The sequence below is a fragment of the Schistocerca cancellata genome, chromosome 7 (assembly GCF_023864275.1).
Source record: "Schistocerca cancellata isolate TAMUIC-IGC-003103 chromosome 7, iqSchCanc2.1, whole genome shotgun sequence".
Lineage (NCBI taxonomy): Eukaryota > Metazoa > Arthropoda > Insecta > Orthoptera > Acrididae > Schistocerca > Schistocerca cancellata.
The window spans coordinates 136,826,812-136,839,255 of NC_064632.1; the positions used below are offsets into that span (position 1 = coordinate 136,826,812).

Sequence of the window (12,444 nt, forward strand, 5' to 3'; positions counted from 1 at the left end):
ACTGGTAGTCGTGTGATGAGTAGGTGCCAGCTGAAGTAGCGTCATATTTGAGGAAGAAAGCATCCTCTTAAATTTCCCAGTGGAAGGACTATTGCACAGAAAATTAATGTTAGTGTCACCAGCTATAATTACATGTTCATATGACGATTCGAGACTAGAGAGGGCAGTTTCGAAGCAGGCGAACCCACCTACTTTAGGAGGTTTGTAAAGGACACATATTAAGCACTTTCTGTTAAGTGATTTGATCTCTATGAACATATATTCCACTTGTTTATCTACATTGTTGTCGGATGTGTGTAGTACTGTAGGTGACAAATCAGAGCGTATGTACGCCCCTACTCCGCCCCCTCGTCTGTTGCATCTGTCGTGCCTGAGAAAGATATAGCCATCTAGGTTTACGGAAGTTGTAGGAATACTTGGTTTGAGCCAAGTTTCTGACAAAAGTATTACGTGTATATCAGCAGTTTGAAATATATATTTGAACTCGTCGAAGTGAGCTGGCAGAGACTGGACATTTGCATGTGCAATATGCAGCTTGGTGCGTTCGGGTGTTGATTGCCCGAGGAGGCTGCCGACCGATGTTTGCGGGTCGTGGTTGGCGGTGACAAGAGGGTCTGGCATGAGGAATGCGGAAAGCGTGTGAAGGAGAGGCGGGTGAGGGAGTGTCCTCCCAGTTCTGTGCAGTGAAAGCGGCCGGGAGGGGGCAGGTCCCCGGGGAGACAACGGGATCTGCGGCCAAGGTCAGCGAGGTCTGCAACGGTTATGGAAGTAGCAGTGGGCTGGCAGGGGAAGGAATTTCGCTAAGTACAACGGGAGTAATCTGCACGTTATGAAATAGTGTGATATTAATTGCACTTATGAGGATAACAACTAAAGTATGATGGTGGGTTGCTAATTAAGGATGGAAGTGAGACTACCTAATGCAATAATTAACAAAATTACATGAGAAAAACAATTAAAAATGAAAATAGTTATGTGGAGAAACGAAGAGTTGATAATACAAATAATAACAAATATTACACGAGAAAAAATAATTAGAGATAAAAAAATAGTTATTTAGAGAAACGAACAATTTGATGATACATTAGTTACGATATGGTTGACAGTGTAAACAATATAAACATACAGGTTAGTGGCAGCAAGATTAGACATGATTTAGCTTCTAAAGCACAGGCTTTCGAGTTCATTAACACTGCAAATTGTTTTCTTTCCGTTTTCGGTCTTAACCATTATCCTGCCGTCATTTGTCCATACGTTATGTAGCCCAAATTTCGAAATCGCGCTCTTCAAAATGTTTAGTCTTTCAGAGGTCAGATCCTCTCGTACTGTCAGACCCGACTTCGCGAGATTCTTCTTTGCTCTGAAGATTTCAGATCTCTTCCTATACGACATAAATTTCACAATTATAGGCCTTGGTTTTGTAGAACCTGGCGACCTACGACCCACTCTATGACTTCTGTCAATGTCACTCAGAGTCACCTGCACGCCTAGCTTTTCTTGGACAAGGTTTATCACAAGCTCATCTGTGTTCTCTCTGCTGCTCTCTGGAATGCCGAACAGTCTGAGATTATTGCGTCTCTGATATTGTTCGAGCTCGTCCGTCTTCTCGATCAATTTCTGTTCGAGCAGTCGTGCTTTCTCCTCACTTGCTTTTAAAGATGTGTCCAGTGCACGGATCTCGCTCGCATTCGCCTCCAGAGTTTTCTGTATTTTGTCCGTCACTGCTGCAGTGACAGCATCAGTGATGGTTTGAACAACGAGCCCGAGCGTCTCCTTAGCCTGCAGCGCGGCACTCACCTCAGCCTTCACGAGTGCGGCGATGTCAGCGATCCCGGGCGGAGCGGCCGCAGCTCCCGGTGTGGACTCCACGCCTGCGCTGTCGCCGGCCTGGCCGTTGGCTGCACTGCGCGTTGTTCGGCGATTTTCCATTTTTAGTACGATTCCGTGTAATTGGTGCTCAGTATGTGATGTAAAATACGACACTCGGCAGTAGATATACGGCTTTAGTATATGTAGACTAGCCTAACTACTTAAAACACCTCCAGATTTCACGTAAACTTGCGAGCCAAGCTAACGCACGTCACTCACTCGCCGCCATGTTGTATTTGAGCTTTCTCTCATCGACAACAAGGTCATTTAGAGACTGTGCACGAAACTTGGTTGAGGAAAGGATGAGAAAGGAAACCAGTTGAGCCCTTTACAAAGGAACCATCCCGGCATTTTCCTGGAGCAATTTGTGGAAAACGAAAATCAGGATGATTGGACAGGCATCTGAACCATTGTTCTCCAAATGCGAGCCCAGTGTGCTAACCACTGTGCTACCTTGCACGGTGATAGATAGAATGAGAGTGTTAATGAGTCATTCCTGTGTAACTCACAGATTTTGAATGTTCTTGTCCTCCTGGTCAAGCTGATAAAAAACATCCAGTTCATTCATACATAAACTAACTATCCAAATGGCGAAGTGAAAGTGAATATTTCTTTTTGACCTTACAGAGCATTAAGTGCAGAAGAAACAATCGAAAGATATCTTGCTTAACTATCATTACTAAGAAATATCACAGTGAACTAATACTGAATCAAGTTGCAGAGAAATTACATTTCTGTAATGGCCCAGCAGATGAGCGAAAGCTACACTTTGCACCTTACAAGACCCAGGCATATTATATCTATATGTTAGATGGTTTAAATGAATAATGGGCTGTCATAAGGGCAGTCTAGCCATTTACTGTTTATCACTGAACTCGATTTTAGAAACATACATTACATGTCACCATGACAATGTGTGGCATGCTATGGCACTATCATATCTGATGGCATCATTAGAATGAAAGAGAGAGAGAGTGAGAGAGAGAGAGAGAGAGAGAGAGAGAGAGAGAGAGAGAGGGAGAATCAATTGTAAACCATACTGATTATGATAAATTTGTGTAACAATCACAATACGGATCCTCGCAGCGAGACTAACTACAAACTTTCTGGATAACAAACTCAATAATTTTACATGTATACTGAACAAAGGAATAAAGATTATCTATGGGCCCAGACAACTGCAATATATATTGAAAAGTCTCAAATACATTTTACACTCTGTGAATATTAATAGCCCACTCTTATTTGAAAATAAAAAATGATTTTAAAAAGTCTCTCCAGCAGAAAGTAAGAACGCTATGCACCAGAAGCTAGCGAATCTCTCTGCCTCAAAACACATTCTTGCTTGTATCTCAGAATCTATTCATCACAACACATGATGGTGAGAAGAAATTTTCTTCACAGAAAAAAAATAGTAGTCTCTCACTGATGACTCACTTCATAGCACAGATGACCTTTGAACAGAAATAATTTGTGTGCCTATGCACTCTGAGTGAAGCAGTGGATGGGAAAGAGAATATACTGTTACGGATAGTAAGTAAAGCTATCCGCAACCTGAAGCTTGGTTTGTACAACAGAGTGCTTTACTAGGCAATGTCCTGATAGAGGTGGTATGTTCTCGCCTTTCTTCAACATATGAAATTGTGCACCCAGTCAGTTGTAAGGGAAAGTACAGTTAATTTAACATTGAGTCAGAGTCATTTGGCAATTTGGCACTTTTTACATTACCAAAAATCATTGCAGGTGAAAGAAGTGATTTTAAAAAATGTAGGACCAACCAAAGATTGAACCCTAAACCTGGATTAACCCTTTAACTGCTCTGGATGTGTTAACGTGCGCGCCTTTGTACCTGTCCCTCTGTGCTCTGAACATGTTTATGCGCGCCACTAGCCCTACCTGGTACTCTGAACGTGTCTGTTCAGAGCACACAGGGACAGGTACAACGGCATGCGCGTTAACACATCCGGAGCAGTTAAAGGGTTAACAGTCTCAGATTTAGCCACTCAGACATGACACAGGCATATTTTTATACTGAAATGTGTGTAGCTTTATCAGATATACAGAATATGATATTTACTTATTAATGCTCATTCAAGTTTATTTCTGCTTCATATTTTAGAATAAATTATTCACTATGAACAACAAACTGACCATGCACTATATTCAGTGCATTAAATTCACCACTTTTAACTTCACTTGTCAGAGGTTACTGTCTTACCATCAATAAAGATGGAGGGTGAAATACTTAGAAACACAGAATAGAAAACAATTTTTGTGGTGGATGAGGCAATTTAACTGCTGTGTGGAACATACAGAATAGTATGTAATCTCCAGAGCTTGCATTTCTACATCAAACTTAGAATTTATGCTCACCTGATAACCAGCACCTCCACTTTCACTGCTGCTGCCTTCATCATGAGAGGATACTCTTGTTTCAGATAGGCTTCGTCCATCACTATTGGAATGATGATGCACTGCCGCTCCCCTGCCACCATGACCAGCTTTTGAGGTTCCACGACCACGAGATCGCCGCCCACTTTCTCCCCCTATTGTCACACTACTATCATTTGTTTCACAGATCGCACGTCCCCTACCCCGATTTGCCCCAGTACCTTTCCACTTATTACTATTTTCTTCCTTTTTATCATCTTCAACAATAATTTGGCTTTTATTTGTTGTACATAGTTGGTGTGAATTTTTCCAGGTAGGGGGTTGAGACTTCTGAATCACTTCATCCTTTCTGTTTTCTACATTATTCTGATTAGTGTCCTTCTTCCATACATTACAGTTTGTAATAGTGATGGTACCACCATCTTTTCCTGAGGTCGCTTGTCTTTCTTCGTTCCTATGAACAAATCAAAATTTGTCTTTTTACCATAATTATAGTTTTTTTTCTGTGTGCAGACTGAGTATTTAATGAGTTTCAGTTTGGTAACTGTACAGTCTTCAGATGTATATAGAACTACAGGGCAATTGGTACAGGGAAAAGCTCATTTTACCCTAGAGAAATTTTAAGGTTGTAAGAACAGGAATGAGGGGGAAATTTAGTACAATTACAACATTGTACTACGGTTGCAATATAAAATATGGCAACTCTGTTTCTACCATTCTGTGGAAATAAATGAATAAGTTCGGTAGCAACAGAGGCTCTAGTGATTATTTAGTTGAAAAATTTATCAGTGGCAAACAATTCATAGATATATGTTACTTTTAGATGTTATTGTCAAGAAGAAAATAGTTACTGAAGTGCTAAATTAGTTATTTTTACACTAATCATTTTCTGAAATGGGGGAAATACACACCTGCAGCAGAAGCAATACCTACCAATATTCAATTCTTTACATTCATTGCCTTGACAGCTCTACAATATACAACACATTTCCATTGTTTTTTATGAAATTTAAAGAAATCAATAGTTCATTAAATTGACAGTGCTTCATATTCATTACCCACGAAAGTGTGAATTCATAACTGACCTGCATGAAAATTGTTAGTATGCAGCAACTGCACACAAAACTATATTATTTATAAAACACTCAAAGCAAACTCTTGAACATCCACAAAAAATAGGATGCAACATGCCTGTCAAGTATTATACCAAGTAGTCTTACCTGTTTTGAGCTCCCTTTTTATCCAGTGTTGGTGAAGGAATACCCTTAACACGCTGGTCAACAACCCTCTCCTCCCCCTCTGACTGAGATGAGATTTGTTGCTGTTGCTGTTGGTTTTGTTGCAAAGGAGGGAATTCCTCAGTATTACGACGCCCTCCTCTTCCCACCACACCTCCTCCACGACGTCCTCCACGTAAACCAAGAGCAGCTGCTGTTTTAGTATAAGCATCTTCATCCTCCCAAGTGCGTGTGTATTTATTTGGACCTCGGCTATAAAGAAAGTAATAATGAGACATTTTACTTTGTGTATTTGGTCTGTGTTATAACTATACTTAATTTACATATAAATGTTATGAATTCAAGAAGTTTACATCTAACATATTACACAAAATATTTTCCAAATTTCATACAGTAACATATAATATTTGAACAAACAACATCACTTCATAGGCTTACTGTCATGGGAGACAGCACCAGAGGCTATAACCTCTCAGACAGTAGATTCAAACTCCAGAAATCTTTGAGGCTTGCCTTTCAAACTGAGTCCTGCAACCATGATCCAAATTGACTTCTGCAACTGTGAGACTGTTCCCCCCCCCCCCCCCCCCCCCCCAGGGGAGAAAGGGGGGAGGGCGGGGGGAGGGAGAGAGGGGGGAGGGAGGGAGAGAGAGGGAGGGATGGGGGGAGGGAGAGATGGGGGGAGGGAGAGATGGGGGGAGGGAGAGATGGGGGGGGAGGGAGAGATGGGGGGGAGGAAGTGTTTCTCATGGTGTATAAATCTCCCTTATCAGTATGTTATTATCACTGATTGCAAAATTCATACAAGAATATGTACATAAGATGGAAAGCTGTGTCAGGACTCTCAGTCAAGTGTCATTGCAAAGGATTTAAAACTGAAATATTTGTGAATAAGAATTATATATTTATTCACATTCTTCAAATTTAATTTCATTAGTCCACACTGTGTACTACCTTACTATCACTGGTTATGAATGCAGTTTTCCTTGTTTCATAATTCTGATTACTAGTTATGCATAACTTTCTCAGTTGTGCATAACTTTCTCTGTTAAGTGGTTTCAATGAACATTTACAGAACTGTGCAGATTACATGTTATATTTCAATAAAGATATGTGTTCATGCTTACCCATAACGCCTTCTCCTACGAGCACGAGGTGGGGCTTCTTCATTACGAATGTCATAGCCGTAAATTGCTACCAGTTCTTCTCTGGACTTTGGTGTCTGTTCATCTTCATTGTATCTATCATGACTCCAGCGATTCTCATTTTCCTTCCACACTTTCTTCTTATCAGTTGCCTGAATTTCCTTCCCTCGTTCACTTTCTTTATCAGCTGCTTCTTCATCACTATGAGAATTTGAATTTTATCATTTACATTTACTGTTTAGATTACTGTAAATGTATTTTTATGTATTGTTTGGAGTCTCGTTGATGACCTGAGAGATACTAAAAATATTCATAATTCATGTGTAAACTAATGTTTATGAAATTTGCACGACACATTTTAAAATATCCACATAATCTCTACATGACCTTCAATTCTTTACATAAACTTAAGTTATTTTCACCATCCTTCCTTTTCTGGCCTGTAACAATCCCACAAGAAAACATTCACCATAGACTAATAAAAATTACACATCCAGCACACTCCGTGCAGTTAAGGAGCAAACACACCAATGAAACTGATGTCCACTGAAAATAGTCATTACACATGAAATGGTGCAACCCAAACCAACACCTACACTCCATGCCCTTGCAGATATGCTGCCAGATCAGAGATAAAAACTGGGCACAATCAGTGAATGTAACAAGCTTCATGTCCCAAACTCACAACAGCATATCCAATTCAGAGCATTCTCGATAATATTTCGTGTTTCTGTCTGAGGGGCCACAGACCTGTGTAGGGAAAATGATGTTCTTCTGTTGCAATGTCAATCCTTTCTGCAGGAGGAAGCACAGAAACGGAGATTAAAGTTTTCCTGAGGTTACCATCATAACGGCTATGACGACCCCATTATACCAACATCATGGAGATCTGGTGTCATTTCACAAGATCGTATCAGGTCACACCAGAACTAGGACTACCCTACACAGATTGGGACATCATTAATAGCCTTGAATATGACTGCAGTGCAGATCGTGTACCAGATTGTCCAAGAGGAGATAATCTGAAATATGGAGTGATGTCTCAAACTACAGCTGAAGCTGCTAACTTAGTATTAAATATATATATTGATCTACAAACGTGGAATGCTGCCAAAGGTATGACTGGTCAAAATGTTCCTTCTAGAATAACTGAGAATGTTCTGAAATATTATAGGATTGTCCAAAATGTCCACGATGTTCTTGAATATCCTATTATGTTTCGTGAGGATAAATTCAGCTCAGAATGGTATATGCAGGCAATGGAATAGACATGTGTCAGTATATTTTTGGAAATCAATTAGAGTGTATTAAGGGAAAACAAAAGTGACAGTAAAATACATTTAAGTGCAAGTGAATTGTTTAAGGTAGTGAACAGTGTATTACATACAGTAGAGCGTTGATTATCCAATGTAATTGCGGGACATAGGTGTTCGGAAAACCGGTTTGTTCGGATAATCGAACTGTACATGTTTATTTGCCACAAAGAGGTACTGTACAGTAAATTTATTCATAAAAACAGGCATCTCTTTTAGTATTACAAAGTAACATACAAAGGCAATTTCAGTAGGAATATATAGTATGTGGCACAGTTTATTAAACAAAAATATATACATATTACATACGCATTTTGCATGAACAATACACACAGTATACAAAATTAATGTTTAAAAAATCCTTTATTTTGGTCTGTCTAAGCAAGCCTACACGCTTACAAGCAGCTAAGTCATGTATTTTTTTCCATTACAGATATCTGAAACTGGTCACTTTCATCTTGGGCTTCAAACCATCGCAAGGCAGTATCTAAACAAGTGAACGCCTCAGAAGCTGTTGGTATACTTTCATCTTCACTTTCTGGAGCACTGATTGATGAGATGCTAGCGGCGTCATCTTTATCAGTGACGACATTTACAATCTCACTGTCCTGCATGATTTGGTGTCCTAGATCTGCATCATCAATATTCATCCATTCATGAACGTCTTCTTCATCACATTCGTGGAAATCTATTTCTTTTAGCATACCGATAATTTCAGACGTATCATTCTGTTCGTCATTTTCAATCATACCTTGTGAATTTTCTTCTGTGTCCAAAATTTTATTCCAGGCTTTCTTCAAATTCTCTTCCTTTACACTATTCCATGCTGCGCTGATCATGTAGGGCGCGTCTTTCAAGACAATATTCTTATGATTTCTTAAGAGACTTTCTTCTCCATCCTCTTCTCTTTCTAACAATAACTTATGCAACAATTATTTCCTGTAATATTGTTTGAAAGTCTCAATAACGCCTTGATCCATGGGCTGTAATAAGGAGGTTACGTTAGGTGGAAGAAATATTACCTTTATGAACTCGTCTTCTTCGTTTAAAATATCACATGACGGACGAGTTGCTGCATTGTCAAGGAGTAGTAGTGTTTTCTCCCTCTTCCCATTCTTTAGCTGATGAGCTTTTACAGAGGGTACGAAAACATCCAGAAACCACTTCATAAAAATCGTACTATCCATCCAGGCACTCTTTTGTAAGGTGTACACAACAGGCAAGGTTGACATATTAACGTGCTTGAAACAACGCGGTTTTTTACTTTTACCAATGACGAACATAGGCAGTTGGTGACTTCCAGTAGCATTAGCACAAGCCAAAGCTGTAATACGGTCCTTGCTTGTTTTAGGACCAGATGCTACTAGTTCATGATGTGAAACAAAAGTTTTTCTCAGTAAAGCTTTCCAGTTAAGTCCAGTTTCGTCAGCACTGTAAACATTTTCGAGAGCATAATCTTCTTCCCTTAATACGTCCCTTAGTTTGACTTTGAAAGAATCAGCTGCTGAAGAATCAGCCGACAGTTTTTCTCCCTGTATTGTAAGCTCACGAATGCCATGTCTTGACTTGAAGTGTTTTAACCAGCCCATGCTCGCTTTAAAGTTTGAAGGCCCTCCAAGTTTTTCGTTGAACTGCATTACCTTCTCACACGGAGTGGGAACTGAGATAGGTTCTTCTTCCGATCTCTTTTGTGTAAACTACTTGTAAACAGCATCATCTAGATCTGTGTTAGTGGTGAGCTTCATAGTTTTACGGCTTGTTGATCCATCAGTAGAATCGAGCATAGCTATAAAATTTGCTATGCTTGTCTTTTGCTTTTTTAAATCCGTAATTGTCGACTTCCCCACCTTGTACTCATTGGATAAAATGGTTGCAGATTCACCTTCTTCTAACCTTTTAATAATCTCGTACTTGTCCCTCATAGAAAGGACAACACGTTTACGTTCAAGCATTTTGTATCGTCAAGTTCACTTCTTCACGCAGCAGCACGCAAGTGGTCGTAACAGAGAACAGAAGGTGACTGTTTGCACCGTGAGAAGCTCTTCTTAGGGGCGCGCAATCCTTCAAACTGCGCGGAGCGGCACGCCTCAACTCTAAGCTGGCGCACAGTTGTTGCTGTGAACAGCTTCGATACTGCCACTACTTCTACTGCCAGTGCCAAGCCGACAGAAGTGTGCTGATTGTTGAAACACAGCGACTGGCGGCTTGGCCGGTCAGCAGCACCTTGTGAAGGCCCCATTAGAAGCAATGTTCCGCCAGCGGTGGCCCAGTGCAGCGACTACTGTGGGAAACTTGGTTTGGGAGTGAGGGGGATGATGGACGGTAGGGTGGGAGAGTAACAGGTGCGACCGAGTACACAGTTCGGTTAAGCGGTCGTTCGGTTGACCGACGTTTGGATAATTGACGCTCTACTGTAATATTAAAAGGATGCGGAACTGTAAAAGAGGAGATCTTGCCAGTGATGAAACAGAAACAACAGTGAAGATGTGAAACATATGAGGAGGGAGAAGCAAGTTTAGATTCACAACGGAAGAAAATGAATAGACTGACAGAAAATTTAATGGATGAACAACAAGATGACATTACAGATGATCAAATGGGACACTTAGCAAGCAGAAAGAGAAACTGCTGAAGAAACAAGAACACAAAAGGGAAAGTGCAAAGGTAAGTTAGAAACTACAGTTTGGCAGGTGAAGTACGAGGTGCATTCAAGTTCTAAGGCCTCCGATTTTTTTTCTAATTAACTACTCACCCGAAGTCGATGAAACTGGCGTTACTTCTCGACGTAATCGCCCTGTAGACGTACATATTTTTCACAACGCTGACGCCATGATTCCATAGCAGCGGCGAAGGCTTCTTTAGGAGTCTGTTTTGACCATTGGAAAGTCGCTGAGGCAATAGCAGCACAGCTGGTGAATGTACGGCCACAGAGAGTGTCTTTCATTGTTGGAAAAAGCCAAAAGTCACTAGGAGCAGGTCAGGTGAGTAGGGAGCATGAGGAATCACTCCAAAGTTATCACGAAGAAACTGTTGCGTAACGTTAGCTCGATGTGCGGGTGCGTTGTCTTGGTGAAACAGCACACGCGCAGCCCTTCCCAGACGTTTTTGTTGCAGTGCAGGAAGAAATTTGTTCTTCAAAACATTTTCGTAGGATGCACCTGTTACCGTAGTGCCCTTTGTAACGCAATGGGTAAGGATTACGCCCTCGCTGTCCCAGAACATGCACACCATCATTTTTTCAGCACTGGTGGTTACCCGAAATTTTTTTGGTGGCAGTGAATCTGTGCGCTTCCATTGAGCTGACTGGCGTTTTGTTTCTGGACTGAAAAATGGCATCCACGTCTCATCCATTGTCACAACCGACGAAAAGAAAGTCCCATTCATGCTGTCATTGCGCGTCAACATTGCTTGGCAACATGCCACATGGGCCGCCATGTGGTCGTCCGTCAGCATTCGTGGCACCCACCTGGATGACACTTTTCGCATTTTCAGGTCGTCATGCAGGATTGTGTGCACAGAACCCACAGAAATGCCAACTCTGGAGGCAATCTGTTCAACAGTCATTCGGTGATCCCCTAAAACAATTCTCTCCACTTTCTCGATCATGTCGTCAGACTGGCTTATGTGAGCCCGAGGTTGTTTCGGTTTTTTGTCACACGATGTTCTGCCTTCATTAAAGTGTCGCACCCACGAACGCACTTTCGACACATCCATAACTCCAACACCACATGTCTCCTTCAACTGTCGATGAATTTCAATTGGTTTCACATCTCTGGGACGTATTGACAATGAACGCGGCCTCATTTTAAAACAATGCACATGTTTCTATCTCTTTCCAGTCCGGAGAAAAAAAATCGGGAGGCCTTAGAACTTGAATGCACCTCGTATTCTGTTACAATCTTACTAAAGAGTACATCAAACACAGACATGCTGTCATTAGCAGGGCCAATAAATTCAGTAGGAAATTGTAATAAGTGTGTCTCATGAGTGAAAAAATTCAATTAGTACACTACTGGAAGCGCCACAAACAGAATTATTTCATTACCCACATCAGTTGGTGCTCTTTCCATGAGCAGTGAAGAACATATATAAAATACTGCACTTCTGATTAAAGGACAATCTACCATAGAATGAAGTTACTGCTGCCATTGCCAAACATATCTCATAAATATTTTCAAGAATATCTCATTAGCAATGAACAAACTGAAGTTGATCAATGTTGCTCAAACGTAAGTGGACTGAGACGGAAACCACTCCAAGAATGGCAGAGGATTTTACACATATACAATCGATTGGTCCACACATTCAAAACAGCACTGGATCAAATGGTATCCGATGGGTATAAAGTTGTGGTTCAGGCCTAGAAAAGACAATAAGCCAACCTTACTCCCAGGTGCAAGAATATTGTGGTCAACTATTAGTAACCAGGGGCTTATACACCAATTTGAGCTAGTTACTTCAAATTTCAAAACAAAGCATTTCAGTGAT

General features: G+C 40.8%; 1 protein-coding gene across 1 annotated transcript in view; it reads right to left on the reverse strand.

The window, feature by feature from the left end:
- Positions 1-12,444, reverse strand: part of LOC126092441 (protein CASC3-like) — a 106,849-nt gene that overhangs the window by 62,385 nt on the left and 32,020 nt on the right. The window contains exons 4-6 of the mRNA XM_049908041.1: positions 6,626-6,844; positions 5,481-5,750; positions 4,243-4,714 (exon numbers count right to left, since the gene is read on the reverse strand). Of these exons, the coding sequence (XP_049763998.1) occupies positions 4,243-4,714; positions 5,481-5,750; positions 6,626-6,844 (961 nt within the window). The remainder of the gene's footprint in view (positions 1-4,242; positions 4,715-5,480; positions 5,751-6,625; positions 6,845-12,444) is intronic.